The sequence below is a fragment of the Anopheles coustani genome, chromosome 2 (assembly GCF_943734705.1).
Source record: "Anopheles coustani chromosome 2, idAnoCousDA_361_x.2, whole genome shotgun sequence".
Lineage (NCBI taxonomy): Eukaryota > Metazoa > Arthropoda > Insecta > Diptera > Culicidae > Anopheles > Anopheles coustani.
Genome location: NC_071289.1, coordinates 77,515,305 through 77,534,715, shown reverse-complemented (window position 1 = coordinate 77,534,715; position 19,411 = coordinate 77,515,305). Strand labels below are relative to the sequence as shown.

The 19,411-nt window shown below is 48.2% G+C and overlaps 2 protein-coding genes across 2 annotated transcripts in view; one reads left to right on the top strand and one right to left on the bottom strand.

Annotated features, from left to right (window-relative positions):
- Nucleotides 1-1,044: 1,044 nt before the first annotated feature.
- LOC131263969 (protein grainyhead) overlaps nt 1,045-19,411 on the bottom strand; it is a 133,491-nt gene continuing 115,124 nt past the window's right edge. The window contains exons 10-15 of the mRNA XM_058266257.1: nt 16,489-16,587; nt 3,802-3,981; nt 3,573-3,724; nt 3,196-3,394; nt 1,872-1,936; nt 1,045-1,171 (exon numbers count right to left, since the gene is read on the bottom strand). Coding sequence (XP_058122240.1) covers nt 1,045-1,171; nt 1,872-1,936; nt 3,196-3,394; nt 3,573-3,724; nt 3,802-3,981; nt 16,489-16,587 — 822 coding nt within the window. The remainder of the gene's footprint in view (nt 1,172-1,871; nt 1,937-3,195; nt 3,395-3,572; nt 3,725-3,801; nt 3,982-16,488; nt 16,588-19,411) is intronic.
- Nucleotides 2,405-19,411, top strand: part of LOC131263975 (aspartate--tRNA ligase, cytoplasmic) — a 210,262-nt gene continuing 193,255 nt past the window's right edge. Inside the window, exon 1 of the mRNA XM_058266266.1 lies at nt 2,405-2,410. The gene's annotated coding sequence lies outside the window, so the exon portion shown is untranslated. The remainder of the gene's footprint in view (nt 2,411-19,411) is intronic.

Below are 19,411 nucleotides of genomic sequence, written 5' to 3'. Positions count from 1 at the left end.
AGAATGGTTTCGTATCGCTTGAGCAAAGTGTTCAATCCGTTATCATATATTCTCATTTGCGACGAGCAGCGGTAGAAATCCAGTTTGAGGTGCATCATTATTCCTTTTGAGATCGCGTTAATCGGATGGCCTGCAGTTGGGTGCCCATTTACGCTAGTCGCCCCCCAAAACTATCAAATCTTCTAGCAAATTAAATGCAACATCAAATTCATACACTTCCAAGCGGGGGAGAAAAAGGGCATAATTTTGCATTAATGAAAAAAACGCTTGTAAACGGTGGTAGCTGGAACCAACCGGGCGGATAGAAGTACAGGTAGCTCAAATAAATAATATAGATGTCCAACATTTTACGACTTACACTATCGCCTGCACGTGGTCGGCCACGTTCTGCCCTGGGTGGCACATGATTACCGTAGTTTGTTTGTTTATGTACATTGTTTCAGTGTGAGGTGCCTTTCATTTTCTCGCACATGATAATTGTCAACCTAAGGCACGTATTTTATCCCGACGTTGCCAGAATATAAAGGAAAACTGTATGCCTACGTATGCCCCGCGCATGGCGGCCTGTCCTTAACTATAATCTCAATCATAACGGCAACACGAAACGAAAAAAAAAACAACTGCAACGGACGTTTGTTCGATTTTGAATATTTTTGTTTTAATTGTATCCCTTAACTATCGTCCTCCTACCGGGGGAGGGGGCACAGATTTTCCTTACATCGTACACACTATATCTAGGCAAAATTAAAACTTAACGGATGCATCTTCGATGAAACGTTCGATGTGAAACGTTTACGGCTCTTGCCCTAGCAGCACGAGCCGATCGACAGCGTTCGTAATTCGTTGGCACCACGATGTAAAGCGCTTCACCGGCGAGTTACGATGGCAAGACGATGTGCATTGTTGTTCCATTTGTGGACGCCCTCAGCACCTTCGATCCAGGAGGCCAAATGGTGCGGAGCCGAATGGTGTACAATTGTATGGCACTGCAGTCGCCGGAAGCGGTCCGCGATTGCTGCGGCGGGAGCAGGGTGGTGCGGCATCCTAGTGCGTGGGCAGCTCCGTCAGCATGATGTCGAATAGGTCCTCCTCGTACCGTTGCAGCTCCAGGATGAAAATGTCCTCGTTGCAATAGTGTCTGATCATATCGTCATCAATTCTCGCCGTAATCCTAAAACAACAGGAACCAGAAGAATGACGTTAGACGTTTATGGTTGGTGTTATTTTGGTTGGAAGAAAGAAAGAAAGAATAATAACTACACGTGCAACAAAGAAAACGAATATAGAATTAAAATCAAAAGTAATAAATAAATAAGTAATTCTGATGACAAATGTAAAGTAGATAAAGAATGCGAGTGTATTTGTTAGCTTATAATCGCTGTTTTAAAACATTTAAAGGCAACAAGAAACCAGTTAATGGAAGCGTACATAAAAAACTGAAGCTAAAAGCGGCTAAGTTTGATGGTTAGTGTTGTAACATTGAACATAGAACGTTAAAGCTGTTTGATTAGTGATAGTTAAAGTTTTAAGAAAGTATGTGTTCGATGTTTGTCCATGCAACATAATTTGCCACAAACACTCGGTGGTCCTCACGATATGTGATAACGTAATAGAACAAAAAAGACAAAAGTAAACCGTAAAAAACACTCTACACTAATACTCGATACAATGCACTACCGAATGAAAATAAATAAATAGAGTAAAATAAATGAATGCCAATTCTACTACACAAAAAACATTACAGAACGCCAATAAGAAAAAGAAAAAGTCTCTAAAACTGATTGGCAGTCGAAGAGGAAGAAAAACAGACAAAACGGAAGGAAGTAAGAGTAGAGTAGAGATAGCAAATCGGAAGGAAACTCAAAACTTACCCTTTCTTATTTTTGCGATAAATTGTGTTAATTCTCGACGAGGAAATTTTGAATTTATTTTCAATCTGCAATGCAAGAGAGAGAGAAAGAAAAAAAAAGAGAGAGGGTAGAGAAGTTGTCGTACTTTCGATCCATTTCGCGACGAAACGAGATGATTTTGATAACACCCGGCCATAGTTTGGGTGTGAGGGGTTTTCTTCTTTTTTTTATTTGCAAAAATACTGATAAACAAAACATTTGAGTTTTGTTAAGATGAAACAAGCCCACTAACTGACTGACTGTGGACAATGGAAGTTATTTACAAATTTGTGCCAATAAGCAATATTCCAATCGATCGCGGAGTTACACTGAACTTTTTTATTTTTATTATCCCGAAAGTATGTTTGTTAAACGGACAAACTGATGAAATACATAAAAAAAATGGTCGAGCATGATTTAAAAATGCATATTATGTTGAAAATATTATTTTATATACCGGAACGGAAGTGTGAAAGTTAATATCTTCATAATAATGTTATTGATTGAACCAGACGTTTTAGGTACTTTGTTGAACTTTGTTAGCACAAGGTAAGCAACTTTGCCACAAATCACAATGAGGCTGTTTCATTTCGGGGCCCTCGGGGTAGTTAGAGGTATTTATGTGTTGGATTATTGAACTTCCATCCGGGCGCATTTGAGTTGCTTTAAGCCGTTAGTTCCTGTCGTTTTAGTTACTTTCGCGACAACCTCGCCTGATGAAAGTTTCTTAAGCATCTTTGTGTCTTTGGTGGTGAGCTGTGCCGCAGGGAACCAAGCATTGGAGGAGAGCTTCCAAAGTAACAAAATATTAAAATTGAAAACAAAAGATGATCTTTCCATGGTTAGCGATTGAAAGGACACCTTGGGATGGTGGGTAGGTGCAGGTTTGTTGGGTGCAGAGATTAATTCCGGTCTATCGACACACATATTGGATATTGGTTATTGGCGCAAATGTGTACGGGTGTGCGGTTGTCTCATTGAACGACAGATACGAACATCTGTCGTTATCAGGAGAAGTAATCTTTTGGTTTGTAAACAAAGTAGATTTGGCAGAAGTTCGTTTCAGTCAAAAAATGGTTGGCTCCGGGTGGAAGTAATTCAAAAGGGGTGGCCCAGGTTAGTGAACAAGGGCAGGCAAAGGGATTTAACATTGTGGAGCACAGGGAGGGAGAGAGAGAGAGTGTTCGTTTAATGTTTGGCCTCTGTGTATGCAAGCAGCGGTTCGCAATCGGAACGTCCTCCGGTGTGGGGATGGCGCCAGATGGGGTTTTCGTGTGCAAATCGTGGGGTGGGGGAGGAAACTTACCGCATTCAGCAGCCCAACCGTGCTCGGCGGGATGACGTGCAGGGGCGTGTAGACGTCCTCGCTCTCCTGGCGCACGTACAGCATGACCCGCTCGCTCAGCGGCGGTGTCATTCGCTGACGCTTGATCTGGGGTGAAAAGTCGACCATCGAGTTGGCCACCAGCGACGCGTCCATGATGATGCTCGGGTCCTTCTTGTCACTGTTGGAGTAGAGAGGGAGAGAGAGAGGGAGAAAAGAAAGGAAAACATGGCATTAGAAAGAGTTCCTGTGGACCACTACGTCGCGCAGGGGTGCCTTCGAAAGTCAGAGCTCCGACCGGAAGATGGCCCTGTGGTGGCAAACTTGGAAGTTCTAGCCGACATTTGCGCTCTACTCACGTCGGAACGTCCGGCGGGAAGTGGTTGTGGAACTTCAGCGCCGGTGTGGCCGGTTTGTTCGCGTGCAGCAGGAACGGCGACTTGACGTTGTCCGATGTGCCGGACAGGGAGTCCGCATCGTGACCGTAGAACTGCATATCCATCGAGGTGAGCTGCGAAGACAAGTTGTTTTAGTTAGAATGGTGGTAAAACAATAAACAACATAACCAAAAAGGGGTTTCTCCCTTACCTTATCGATGTCCTCCGAGGGGGAGAATAGGACCGCCGGCTTAATCATGTCGCTCATGCCGTAGAACTCGGACCGCTCGACGACCGGATGGTAGAGTTCGTCCAGCTTTTTCCGCCCGGTGGCGGTCATCTTGCGCTTCGCCGCCCGCCGCTCCTCGTCGCGTGTTTTACGTTCGGCACCCTGCGCGTGAGAAAGGAAAGGAGAGAAGAGATTAACTAATTGACCCCCAGTTTAACGCCTTCTGCTTAACGATAACAGTTCCCCGAAGCATGTTCGTAAAATGTTAACCTTCCCGAAGCGCGGGAAAACCGCAACTATTATCGTTTCACGATTTGTAGCATTGTAATAAAATCTTGACGCCCATAATCCACCGTTTCTAAATGCTACAATGACCTCATTCCGGCCGGGTGATCTCATCTCCCTCACCACATTCTCGCGCCCCTCCCCGATCTTGTTACTAGGAAACGCTTAGGTGCCGTTTCCACGAAACAAAGTTTCCCGCATCGCATTATGCATCGACCCTCCGAGCGGATACGCCGAGGAAATTTAGTTAAACCGGTAAACAAGGTGTCTTTCCACCGTCACTCTACTTCCCAACCCCCCCCCCCCCCCCCCCCCCCCGCAGCCAGATAGGATAACTGTGTGTGTGTGTCTATTGCAGTTGCGTTGAGGAATTTTCAAACTGCACAACCTGCACCCGGGTTGGGTCAACGGTAAGGGATGGAGAGGACGCAGGCAGGCAGGCGACGCGGGGTCCGGCCAAACGATCAAATGCACGTCCTATGCGCGATGTAGATATTTTTCATTTTTATAGCGCAGATTATACGAGGCTTATCTTCATTAAAAATGGCTAAAATATTGTTGCATTCGCGGAGAGATCGCGAGCCGCGGGAGGGAGAAAATGGTGCCTCACACACACACACATACACGGGTCGATCGTGGTCGTTCGGGGAGATTGCGCCACATCAGATGACCAACCTGAGGATGGGGGGGATTAGGCAGAGACATCCCATTCTCATAGCGCATGGCTTCGCTTTTCGCCATATTCAACCGAAACAAGGGTCCGGACCTTGGCGGCAGGTTGGGGTAGCTGGTTGTAAGTGCAATGTAATTTTCCACCGCTGTCAGTCGCGGTAATGGGTTTTCAAATGATTTTATTAATCCACTCCAATCCGAACGACGCGGACGAGCGCGTGAAGGTGCGTTCGAGCCTTAGAAGCAATAGTTACCAAACCAAAACAACAAGGAGAAAGGAAAGAAGTACGCAAAAGGCGCTTCAAGACGCTTCACCACGACAAATTGCTCCAGCGCCGATTGGGCATGAGTGAGCTACGCCATGATCCGTCTGTGATTCTGTCACGAGAAAGATTGCAACATACGGACGGGAAGGTTGCGAGGAGATAAAAACAAACATTAACGTATTTTTCCACGCGAATTGAGTTTTGAAAAGGCAGAGCGTCGGCACCATCCGACAATGTTGTGCCGGTTGCCCAAAGGCAACGGGATTTTTCGGACCGGAAATGGAACCACGGGAATCATCGAGCGGGTGTTTCCACCCTTCCCTCTCTCCCTCCCATTACGTTGACCTCGCTTCGACCAATCGATTAATCATCGAACGATCATGCGATCATGTGGAGGCCTCCTTCGTTTGAATCCTTGGCGCGAACTACCACACGCCGAGTTCGCGTTACAATGTGTCGGATTGCAGCAAGGAGTGTGCATGCGTGCGTGCGTGTGTGTCGGAAAGTGCAGTTACCGCGTCCCGGGAGGGAGTGCCGCGGGGCGGGGTCCGTGCACTTTCGCCCTCGGAAGGTGTAATTTTAAGCGCAACCTCCGCTCCAAAGTCCGTCGCCTGGTGCGCGCGTGAGGGATACTACTTTGGCGTGGAGCACGCAATAAGAACTCCCCCCTCCCCAGTGGTCCTCTTTTCCTCCCCCATCACCCATTCTCTTTGTTTCGGTGCAGGACGGAAGCGTATCGCGTCGCCGCGCGTTCGTTCCTACGCCACATCAAGCCGCGTGCATAATTTATGATTATATTAATTTCTATCCTTCCACCGTGCGTGCCCTTCCACTGCCCGTTCGCCCGCGGTACGGCTGGAACAAATTGATCCCCCACCAACTTTGCCACCCTATACAGGGGCTCACAGCTTTCCCTTACCCCATCCTGGGGGACCACCTGTTGTAAGGATTTGAAAAACAGAGGGTTCGGTGTGGCGAGATTAGTTGACTAAACATCAGGCGCTCGTATCGGACGCGGTCGGCGTTATCCCGCGGGCTACACAGTTGGTGTACAAGTATATAGAAGTCGCTTGGAGATATTAATTATGGCCAGGGCGCATCGCTGCCTCAGCCGTATTTTGACAGTTCCGTTAGTGCATGTAGCGAAGGCGCATGTCAGTAGCGTCAGCTGAGGTTGTTTGTGCGTTTGGGAAGAATTTGTGTTCCCCAGTGTGTTAGTCTGTCACGTTCCGCTCACCGTTGGCTTCCATCCTTCGGCCGGCAGGGAAATCTTCTTAAAACCAATTTGTCCGCAAAGGGAAACCAACCGCTCGCCCCGTAGCGCATGCGAAGCGAGTGCACTGTGTGCGTTTACCCTCGCGGGAGAAAAATTGCAGCGGAAACGATTAAGCAAATGATTGATGCTTGCGCTCCAATGATTGACACAATAAAATGTGTTCTGTGCCGCATTCCCAACAAAACGGGGCTTTGGGCCACTGGAAGCCTCATGATGAATGCCATTTTGCATTTCCACGCACAAGTTCCGGCCTTGGGAAGCGAAACAAGAGCCTTGGAGGCTGACGGCAAAGAGTTACCGTTTTCCGTTAGCGGCCCCAGCATCCGCCTCGGTAGGTGTGTGTGTGTGTGTGTTTTCCTCAGTGCGCATCTCTTTCGCTTCGCTACCTCGCAGAAGCCTTTTCGCGGTGGGTTTAATGTGAACTGATCCCATCATGCCCCGATCGGCAGTGCCCTTCGGGACTGTGAAATGTGTTTTTATGATTATGATGATCATTACATTATGGAACATCTTTGTCGTGTTCCAGTGGCGTCGTGTCCGTGTCCGCATCGGTGAGCTTATTTCAGTGTCCGCACTAATGAAAAGGGGGTTAAAAATGGACTTATAAAATTTTACTACTCTTGCGGGATGAAGTCCGGTGGTTTTGGTTTACTTTTTTCCCGTCATCGCTTGCCGTTCGTTTGCTACATTGCATGCTTAACCCGGAGGGGTTCCCTAATAAAGCGCAGTGCAAATAGAGAACCCGGCGTATAAGCTCGGCCCCATCGATGACCATGACTCTGGCAGAAGCCAGGTGGTTTTTTTCTTGCAGATAAAAAATCGACCATCGGTGGAATCTAGGTTCTTTTCTCTCTTTGCTTGCACCTTACTCTCTTGCCAGCGCGATGCATTTGCCCCCGATCGAGCGAATGGGAGTTAAATTGCAAATTACGGCGTAAAATATATATGCGATTGCCAAGACGAAACGGTGCACTAGGTCGTCTTGCAGGATAAGGAAGAAAAAATAAACACACACATGAGAGTAACGCAGAAGGAAATGGTTTTACAACCATGCAACAGGTTCCGCCAATCGGTGTATAACCCCCCCGGGGAGCACTACGAAGTAAGCGCGCTCGTGGAGTAACTATTTCAGAGTTTTATGGCCGCGAATGCCGGGCCGTCCATTAAGGGCACCATAAGGGATCATCCGGGAGCGGAAGCGGCTAATCAGATGAATGAAATTATTCTCTTTTTCTATGCAACATGCTGCATTTCTATTGCACGCGCTTTTCCATATGAAGAATAGCCCTTCGGTTTGTTTGCAGCTTCGCCGTTTTCTCGGTGCTGTTTCGCATTAAGTAGTAGTTGTGTAGGTTTGCTTACACTTTTGGTCAGGTGGTATAGTAAAAGCTGTAGAATGTGTCATAAACTGCACCACACTCGACGTAAAACTTTTTTAGAAAACTATTTTCCTTTTACTTAATTACAAAAGTGTTGTGAAACACATGTCAATTCAAAATCAGTTTACAGTTTACAACAAAAATCTCGAGATTTGAAGTAAAACATCCTGTGCTTGGAGTAAGAACTTTTGTGATTTAAAGTTGCAAATCATGTGGTTAAGAATAAAATAATCTCTAATCTAAAGCAAAAGGATTACTGCAGCGTGTAATGAAGAAACAAGCAGAAACGGCACATGACACCGATGTCACCCAGAATGATGATAATGATCGCGACACTTGGAGCAAGTGTTTCAACTGCGATAGCAAACTGCAAAGGCACCACCTTGCGCTTCAAAGATCGAGGATATCAACAAATAAATACACATGTGCATAAAAACACCCGACACTGTCAGGTTGTTTGGAACGAGCTGTCCCAGTAGTCGAAAGACAATCTGTTCCCGTTAATCCACACACACTCCAGCCAGGATGGGGGCTGGACAAACGTCACCACAGGGGGGAATTTTATGCTCTAGCTTTTGAAAAAACTTTCCTTCTTGACAACTTCCCTCGCTCGAGAGAAGAAGCGCGCCCCGGGAATCGGGTTTCTAGCGTGCCGCGGAGGAAACCTTAAGCCCGGGAGTGCGCTACAACATTTACACCCCATTTAATGTTGTCCCCAGCGGCCATTCTCATCGGGCGAGGACCGGGCGAGATCCTTTTGCGACTCTATTTGGTGGCGCGGCCCGATGCGAACACCTGCAACTGTCGCCGCCGGTGGACAAGTGTCACTTTGACGTTCCGCAGCGTGGCCATTTACGCAACAGCAGCGGGGGGAACGCAACGCGCGCACCGATCCGGGCGGAATCCGGTCCGGGGGTTCGGGATTTTTACATAATGCCCACCTTTCTGTTTTGTTTTCGTTTCGATTCCCGCAACCTTCGCTCCGATCGATTCTGGTGCGGATAATATTGTGTGCGTCTGACTCATCATCCCGTGGCGTTTATTATCTAAGCTTCGAGCAGACTAGGTAGGTGTTTCGCAACGCTAATAAACACTTCCATAAAAGTGCGCTCCGCATAAAAGCATGCCCTTCGCCCGGAGGGCACAATATGCGCGAGCCATAAGAAGCGGACCGCACAATGAGGACCGAGCGGACCTCCAGAGAGGGTGGCCTTGAAGAGGTAGCGCCGTTATCAGCACATAAGTACAAATTTACCCTCACGCACACACACAAGGACACACATCGATCAGCTTGTGCAATATAAAGGCGATGCAAAATGAAAGAATAATGGGATTTTAATAAACATTTACCAAGACGGAGCCGACTCGGTTCGGATCGGTCACATTCCGTGCTCCGCTTCACTGATCAAGCTTTTCCGATTTTCCTATCCCCTGTGTGCAATCTTCGGAGGGGGAGGGATGGATGGAATGCAGATACAGGCGCGTGTAAGACGCCGTGCCGCGCAATTATTCGCCAACATGAGAATTATGTTGTCTTACATTCATCATAACCACCCGTGTGGCCCCGCGTGTGTTTGGTCGATCGTTTTTACTGCCCTTCGAGTGACAGAAAGGGAAATTTTAACATACCACAAGCTTTCCCGAACGAAGTATGAACAACAATGAACTGCAACAAAACTTAATATTTCACTCGAAAGTTAATTTTGACATTGTAAACAATAGTTTGTCACTGTCTGAAAAATGCAACCCCAACCATTGACCATTTAAGGGACTCAAAATTACAACCCCCTGCCATTGGCCGCACGAAAAGTCGTGAGAAAGACATTAACCTCCGAAATAATCCCCCAGCACGGAATGCGTTCGATCAGCGTTGCACATGTAAACGCTTGTAAAACATGATTGCTTCGGAGCAGCCAAATGTAACCGAAACTCCAACCATGCGCCGGAACGGAAAAAAAGTTCTTGAACACTTCCTAAAAGCATCCAAAACTCCGCGACGACAACGGCAGGGGCGCAAAGTGGTTACGGTTATGCGAAGGGCTTTTAACTGTTTTTTACACCTTCGCCATCGAATTCCTGTTTCTTGGATTCTTCCTTTGAAGTGAAGAAATACGTTTGCGCGAGCAAGCGGAAGCGCAAGAAACGAACGGGTGAATAATTCTCTCCAGGTGAGTGCATGGAGAAACGCACAACTCCATTCGCATGAAGCAGAAGTTTGTCATATTTTGACACTCTGCAGCCGACACGCGTAATTGGCAATTTTCGGCTGTCCACTAATGGACACACATACACACTAACACACACACACACACATCGGTGTGTTTTGTCAGGAACATTCCCGCAGTGAAGCATTTTCACCCGAGCAAAAAGATGTATTTACAAACCGGGTTCGTCGCTTTTTCGATACGCGCGCGAGAGTCTTTCGTTTAAACACGTGGAATGGGCCCTACGGGCATTGTGTGTGCGAACGGGAGGGGTACCGTGCCGTTTCTCCGTTGCGGCCGATCGATGAAGATGGACTTCTTATCATGCAAATGGCCGGCATAAATAACTGTTGCGAAATGCAGCTCCGAATCGCCGCATTATGCCGCTGTAACAAAGGAAACCGAGGAAGGAAGGAAGGAAGAAAAGGGAGATCTAATCGCGCGCACCATATATTGACGCCGCGGAATGATGTGTGATCGACCCGAAGGAACCCCCGTCCTTCCTCTTCTCCCCCTTTTGGATCGTTCTATTCTCTTCAAACACGAGACCAGATGGATGGTGGTATTGTTGTGTTGAAGAAAGTACCGAACCTCCCCGACTGAGCTGCCATTTTTGCATAAATATTCCGACCCCATTCCGCTGCAGCTCCTTCCCTTTTTTGGGGTCAGCTTCGGAGCGCTTTATCAGCGCGGTATAAATCACAAAAATCAAACCAATAATTTACATACGGTGGCCCGCGTTGGTTCCGATCATTCGCGATCCTCGGCGATTGGAGCGTTTTCAGGGGATGGGAAATGGAACGAATAAATGTTTATAGGTAAAACTAGTGATAAAACCTCTACTAGAGTGGTGCGGGTCGGTGGAATTGTGGCGGAGAAAAAGACAATATAAAACACTATCATCACACTGATGACCCCCTTCGGCGTGTTTTCTGGAGGGAAAACTAAGCCGTGGTCAGCGATGAGATGGGTTTTATGGGGCTTAACCCAAACCGAGCAGCGTCCGCAGGTGCAGTAGTCGCGAGGAAACACATTTTGCGTTGGAAATTTAGATACCCACCACCCGGGATCACGTTCGAGAGCGATTTTTATTAACCCATTCTCCCGTTCGGTGAAGATCGCACAAGAAAGATGCGTTCGTTCGGGGAGGGGGTTTTGTTTGCGAAATTTATTGCCGCCGCGAAAAAGATCGATTAGTCCGCGCGAGTCGCACAGTGTGCCGATCAGATAGTTCGCTTCCCGGCCCGGCTCGGCTCGGCGCTCCAGGAATCCCGGAGCTCGAGTTGCACGCCGGTTCATATCGGTATGGTACTTAATAGATTTATTAGAAAACGTCCCGCTAACGATGGCGACCACGATGGGCCGAACGAATGCGGCTCGAGAGCCCTGGCCAATAAATCTTGATGCTGATGGGACGCAACTCACGCGCACGCAGACTCCGGGGCTCCAGGCGGTCTTATGTTTTATGGGCTGCCGAAACTGAGCGCGCAGATGGATATCTTAATTTAATGCTTGGAAATAAAAACTAACCATTACGATCGCGAGATCGGTTTTCTGTTTCTTCGCCTTCACTCTGAGTCCGCAACGGGAAGGCAAAGCATGGGGTGGGGAAAGTGAAAAAAAAAACGTGCAGACAAGTGTTCCGTGGTAGCCAATTTTGACGCTTGCCGGACATACTCTCACGCACGCCGTACATTGTCATTATGGACCGGGTGGAAAATCACTAATGAAAAGTGCAGCGGCGCAACAAAAACAAATCGAATGAAAAACGGTGTCCGTTTAGTTCGTTGTCCTTTTTCCTCGGTTGTCTTTTGTGCAGAAGTCATCCCGCTGCAAAGTCTTGAATGTTTTGTTCCTATTGTGTTTCGCTTTGGACATCTCGTGGAAAAGACACGTTCCGTCACAATTGTTAGCAGGTAAAAAGGGCCGTTCGTGGACGGTGGACGGTGGAAACATTATCGAAAAAATAAATATTACAATAAAAAACATGAAACGGAAGTTCAATCCATACAGCTCATTAGCGACAAGCAGCGGTTGTGAAAAAAAGAAGCAAAGACAAGGAGAACAGAAAACGAAAAAAAATAAACTGGATCTGCACGGGATGGTGGGAAGGTGGCGCGGAAATGTCAGAACATTGTTACTTCTGGCCAACGTGCGAAAGTAATGAGCAATCGGACAAGGTTTCCACCGTTCCACAGCGAAAAGAAGGAGAACAAAACTTAAGGGACAACGAGGAAGGATGGACCAAACAGGACCCGTTCCGCCCGATGTGGACCATGAGAGTTGACCGTGGACACGGGTGACACACACGCACATTGAGCGACACAGTCCCCATGCCATTGCCATCTATCAATGTAACCTGCTTCCTTTTCAGAAATCATGACTAGCGGCCATTATCGCTTCAATAAAATTTATTGAAAAATTGTTACTCCAGACTTGCGCGCCACTTGGCGCACGGTCCTGTCGACAACACCGACACCGGGGAGGGGATATGAAGAAGGGCTGGCGTTGGTCGGTACCCAGGGCGGATGCCGCAATCCGTTGCGGGCTTGTTTATTTTTACGATATCGGCGACTTGCAGCTCGGGGGCTGACAAGTGGCCAAACGGTGTGTGCCTGGTGGCGAACCACATATAAATAGGCCTGCGCACATTTACAAGTGTGTCGCGCTTGTAAATGACTGCACCCGGGGGAGGAAGTGGTTGGCAGGGAGGTGGATGAGGGAATGGGCACGATTGATATAAAGTTTTATGCATTTTAATCCTCGTGGAGCAAAGCGCTTGCGGAACCACGCAACCCAAAACCCGGGACGACCCAAAGGGAGGGACAACATCGGGTGTGTGTGTGTGTGTGTGTGTGTGTGTGTGTGTGTATGCACCTGCATGCGCGTTGCATCGTTGTGTCGAAATATTGTGAATGGGCTCAACTTGCCTCTTATTTTCTTTCCCCTTCTTTCGATTCCTCCGAAGCGCCATCTGTTTCTACTATGGAACGTTTTGCAAATGTCCCCATGTCATTTTTATCGTATGTACTACATGTGTACTTAGGTCACAAACACACACACGTACACACACGCGCACGCACGGAATGACAGACGAAAAGTGGTTTTACGGATTGAGAAGTACTTGTGGGATTATTTCCTTTACCGCTTCAAGGGGAAAAAAAGAGGAGGAGATAAGAAAAGGCGGAAAAGGCCCCAATAGTCCCCCGTTTTCCCTCCCCCTCCCGGGGGAAACCTCCTCTCCGATTGGTCATTAGCGCCATCCGTGTCGCCATGCGGTGCTGAATGAATGCGCAGCATCTGCTGACCACTGGCGCGACAGCCATCTTGCATCGACGGTGGCAGTGACTTTGTGTGTGTGTGTGTACAGTGCCTTCCGTGGTTTGGTGGCGATAAAAATGAATAATTAATATATAAATGGCTCAATTAAATGATTTTATAATGCTGCACCCGCGGTAGAATGTGAACGTGTGTTGTGTGTCGTTGGGAGAATTTTATTTTTCCTCCATGTTGGTTGCTTGTTTTTCTCTTCCTCTATTTTTCTGCTGTTTTTTTTTAAATTGTTTTCAATGTCTCTTCTTGGATTCGATGCACGCACACGTACGGGAATAAGAATGTCCTCCCAGCCTGTCACGGTGGGCAATTAAAACTAATCGGTATCGTGAATATGCACCCGTGTACTTCCTCCCGGCAGGTCGATGTCTGCGGGTCGTCGTCATCGTTGTCGTTGTCTCGTGGTGGACACTTTTGCTGATAGTGAACACGTACCGTACACGCCACTACCGGGATTGGAACGTTCTCCGCAGCTCATACTCATTTTCATCCACTCATGCATCCACACCAGTAAGCGATTTTGATTTTGCATAAAAATTTCTTATTAATTTATTCAAATGAGTTCGCACTCAGGCTCCTACACTACATCGTAGCGACGATGGTGTCAGGGTGATAGCGGAGTGCAGCTAGCGGTTTACAGCGTTGCATATCACCGTCCGAGAGCGAGACGCTTGATCTGGACAGAGTGGTCAGAGATTAGGCCAACCACTGATTTGTTCGACTCCATTAGCTGCGGATTAGACGGAGACACACAGAGTTCCTTGTGACATCGACTACGGCCTATCGATTTTTCGACTTTCGAACTCTTTTCCTGACACCTGTCACAGTCACGTCTCAATCGAAGGTCTTACCATTCCGGTGATCGACAACCGCTCGATCGCATCCCGGTTGGTGTTTCGGAAGCCTCGCACCCCTAGGGCCTTACGGCGCTTCCAAAAAAAAGCTAACTGGGCCAGGCCATGGCAATGCCTCGGGCGAGCGTGTGGCGTGCGTTTCATAATAGACCAGCACCCTCCAACTCCTCGGGGCCGTTCCTTCGAAATGGAAAGTTTAGACGATGAATAAGGGCGTAATGAGATCGGCGATAATAAGCTGGAGGGTTTTCGGCGTTCGGTCAAGGCAAGTGCGTGTGTGTGCTTTTTTTTTGTTTCGGGTGAGCCGATGACATTCCGGTCATCCCGTTCGACCCTTGGCTTGGATGATCGGGCGCATACAAAGTTGAGCGAGAATACATCGTCGGCGATGAGTTGCCATCAATTATTGCCCAGCGGGAGGGCGAACCATCTGAGCACAACAAACAACGATGCGCTTGTTCACGGGAGATTACCATCTCTAGCGGTAGGATCGGGCCAACCCCCTTTGTGAGGTCATCGTTTGGAGGCGATCTCCAAAGGGTAACATTTGCCATTAATTTGATTTGCGCACCGTGTACCCATTTTCTCATGCCGGCGATGCCATTCTCGTAAAGTACGCGAGGTCCTGCGCGGATTCCGGGAACGAGGAGGAGCGTGAAGCGGAGCGCACACTTGACCGGTAGAATGTCGGCCACGTCGTAGATGTCGAACCGTAGTGTCGGAGCCAGGCTTAGGCACATCGGAGTGCATCACCGAGTCGCCGAAGGAGGTGGTCAGTATTTATGCAAATCGCCTCGAACTACACCCGACGACGACGATGATGATGATGTTAGCTGCGATGAGCTGGCTCTCCAGGATTCCGAGCAAAAGCACACATACACGCACACACGCGCTTGTCTCGGCCAGTGCCGGAGTGACAATAATAATTACTTTTTATCGGACAGCGCGATTCGTTGCGGTAAAACTGGCGTTTTTAATACCTAGGCATTATGACTTCATCCGCTCCATTCGCTCGGAGCTGCGTCCTCTTTAGGGTGGCTTTAGGAAAAACCCCAAAGAAAATAGAACAACCTCCGTGGAGCGCAAGTGATCGCATTTGCTCGAAACGGAATCCTTTCCTTTCGCGTCGCCATTTTAACGCGTTCTAATTTCTCCATCCGTACTTTAATTGGAGCGCGCTGGTTGAACGACGATCGGATCCGTTTAATCGTGTCGTGCTTAAGTGACACCTCACATTAAACCCCTTCCCTCCCGCTCCAACAGGTGGAGAAGTTTATTGACCAGCAACGAATCGCACCATTTAAGACTTGGACGGACTTCGATTTCGCCGCGGAAAACGCGATGGATGTCCATTGTCCGAAGAGTGGCGGCCATTTTGCGATGCGTGCGTTCGTGCGTGCATGCGTGTTTTCTGTTTTAATCACTTGTCCCTCCCTTGGGCCCTCTGCCCCCGGATGTGGCACAACAATCGGTTGCGATGACCTCCATCATTCACCGTTTCGATCGGAACGCGTGTACGTGTGTTTAACCCGGGGTGTGTCGTTTTCTTTCCTCTCCATCCGAAGCCTATCCGAAAAGTATCGCCATGACTTGCCGTGGCAAACACACATGCACACACGAAGCAAAAACACTCACGGACGCGCACCAATTTCGGTCCAATGTCCCTTTAATGAGCTGTCGTTTCATCAATTATAGAACAAATTGCGTATAATTGCAGACAGTGTGGCCGGGCAGCGCGTCAAAATGGCGCCCGACGATCACGAAGGGACACACACACACACACGCAGGGGTAAACCGATCGAACCATTTGATCGACCGACCGATCGATCGACACCCGACGACGTGGCGGCGTCAGCTTAATCGATTAACCCCTTAGCCCTTCGGTAGTGCACTCCGCAAGCGAACTTCGAAAGCGTCCATGGAAAACCCCTTCGCAACAATGTGTTTCCCCTTTTCTCTCCCCCCCACCGCAGGGGGGGTTGGGAACGTCGTCCTGGGGACGTCCTGCGGCATTATTGTGGCGACAACGTGGCCTTTCCCTCTCTGTTGGGCCCGATTCAATTGACTCACCCCCTTCGGGAACGGTTCGTTCTGCCGTACGATGATGAAGTATCAACATAAAATTATCATTAATTTGCATTCGAATTTCCCCGCCGCTGGGAATGGCTGATGGCTGCTAAGGCCACCGGCTCGCCGGGAAGCGCGCATGGGATTTACCGCAAGCGAAGCGTAATATCGTTTTAATAGTAGCCACTACAACTACCGCCATGCCGTACGCTAAAAGGTGCGGGCGAAAATGCGATCGCACACGAAGCCCCGAAGGGCGAAGGATCAGCAAGGAGGGTTAATTGTTTGCGAACATGCGTCCTGTTGATAGCAGTGAATGAACGAAATGCTTACCTTATCACAAAATACTTTAATTTGACAGTATCCCCGATGGAAAACGCTCGTGTCCCGCGGATCCTCGAATGTGTCGATCTGTAGATGCAGCGGTAAGCCCTGGAAGGATAGAAAACACATACAATTGAGTCAATAATGTGTGGAAGGGTTAAACATATCAAGCATTTTTTTTAAGAACCCTTTTTTGTACTGTGACATAAATATCAATCATTGCTCTTTCAACTCCTACGAAGGACGACTCCTGCCGGTGACGACAGTTGGCAACGGGTTTTAAGGACCCTTCGCTTAGTTCTCACATCGAAGCGTCCTAGATAAACAAACGATTACGATCGAATGCTTTTAATGTACGATCCGAGGGTAAAAGATCCTTCCTTACAATTTTTTCTCATTGCTTCGTTACTATTCTTTTCGTCATCCTGCGCGTCTTGAGCATTTTCCCATCGTTTGCTTCTCCAGCGCTGTTTGGTCAGTCGGTTTCTTGGTTTATTTTATCGTCACCCGTCATTGATTTGTCTTCTCACGCCGCCCGCGTGTCCGTTCGGTTGGTATTTTTTCCTCTTTACCAACATTAACGTATCCCATTTCTTCCTGTATTTTCTGTGCGTCTTTTTCCCAATCCCAAGAGGACTCCCGAACACCTGTCGATTCCGTTGGGCAAGAGTTGAAAAAGAAGGAAGAGCTTAGGAACGGACCGAACGGTCCTGCTTTATTTTGCTCATGAGTTGGTTTGCTTTTCTCTTATGATTATAGATATTATAATATGTTCATTCATGGATTTATCTCAAATGACAGCCAGATAAAAATGGTTGACTTGGACCTCGTCCACCCCGCGCGGTCAGTTTTTCCCATCCGATGCCGGAGTCTGCGATCCCTATTTCGGTGTCTGGGATGATGCCTTTTTGTCTCAGCTTCTTCCTTCCCCTCAAGGGGTGTTGTTTTTTTTCTTTCTCCCAGCCATTTGTCTTTTCCTCTCGGTCTCGCTTGGTTTGCTTTATCGTAGTTCCCGTTCGGTCCGTTGCCGACTCCTTGCCGAGTTCGGTGCAGCGGGCAAATGTCCGGTCTCAACCAACCTATGCGGGTCTTGAAAGCCATCATAATGTAAAATAAATAAACCGTAGATTCTTGTTCTCGCTATCTTGATGTAACGTCTCCGTCTCCGTTCCGTGGACGCTGGTGGTGGAATGTTCATGGCAGCTCGCCGGGTCGCTGGTAGCAACCAGTGCGCCGCAGGAGAGCGTACGATCAAATGTCAAAAGTCTTCAACACCAACCAATGACATGCAGCTCCCCTCCCGCCCCCGGTCGACGTTTGTCCTCTCCGAGGGGCAAGAAGTTAAACGGACGTTTTAAGAGATCCTGCCTTTCGTTGGTCCTCCCTGCTGGTGCTTGATTCAATTTCATTCCTAAGCGAGACGCTCGAATGCAGCCACGCTAATTGGGTACGCACTGTTCCGAAGGGGAAGAGGCCGAAAAATCCATCGGTGGGATCCATTCGACCGAAACACAAACCGTGCACGGGCACGGGAATGCTCTAGATTCGGGAAGTTGATAGACATCCCCGAGCCCCGGAAAGCATCGCGGAAAAACAAGGTGATAGATACTATCGATGCTCGGGTTCGCGGTAGTCAAACGGAGGTGAAGGTATCAGTCAACTCGTCAAAAACTCCACTCCTCGGTCAGGTCCCGGCGGTCGGGAGATCTGATCGAAGCGAAATCTGTCCGACCTAGACGGAGCGGGCAGGTTCGTTCGCGTTATATCACCATTAGCATAACCCACGGATCAAGCGAACACACGCACCTGAACGCACATGTCATAAACCGCTGAGACGGCAAACTGGCCGCATGACCCCGAAGACACCTCATGGGAACTTCGATCGATTCCGGCCGAAAGCCGACTGCAAAAGCGAGAAAAACATCAACCTTGAGCCGAGCCGCGACCGAGTCGAGCTGGGCAGAAATATTTAAATTTAATCTTGTCGTTAATTACTAGAAAATGTATTGATCAATCAACGATTCTGACGTTTCGCCTTCTGTCGACGTTCACGGTCGGAGGCGAGCTGCTGCGATGGCTTCATTATCTCGCCGTTCCGTCCGTCGGGCCGGATGATCGGATTATGATAGCATATGGTGGCGGGTTTGGATTAAGACGATTCTTGGACCGTTCGTTATTCCTTTTTTACCCCTAAAGAGTTCTCGTTTACCATTTTCGTCCACCACCAGTTCCCGTGGGTGATGGAATCCACATTCACGCAAAAATTGGGGTTCCAAGAATTCTACCTGTTTCCTGTTGTTTGCGTTTTCCTTTCGTTTTATCCCAAAAGGCAACAGATACAAAAATCGATTGAATTTCGTTGCAAATGTGACATTTGACAAACATGGATAGATTAGCACCGATTGTTTTATGGTGCTTTGAAAGATTCCTATTAATAAAACCCACCGGGAGAACCTTTGCGGAATGGTATCGCTTATCGGGGGCATAAAATGCAACTTGGCATTTGGAGGAAAAGTATTCCAGACTCATTAGCGATATGGATGCAATAAAGTGTGATAAGCTGGTGGGTAGCTATCGTTCGGTCTCTTGTCTTGCTGAAGAATGGTCCGTTGTTAATACGTAAGATCATCATTACGCGTTTGAAAGTCCTCCAGAGAGAGCGAGATAATAGCTTCACGCGGGTGCTTAACCTAACAAACTCACAAACAAAAGCCTCCTTCCAACCGGGGAGGGCACTCGGTACAACATTACGCGCCATAAATTATCATCCTCAAGCCAACAGTTCTTCGTCGGGCGTGCGCGCCCGTTTGCCTCAAACCAGCGCAAGTAATTGCTCATTATCAATTTCAACATAATTTGCCGATGATGAACAAATAATCATATAATGATAATGATCCGCTGGGGGTGTTGTGAGTGTATGCGCGTGTGTGGA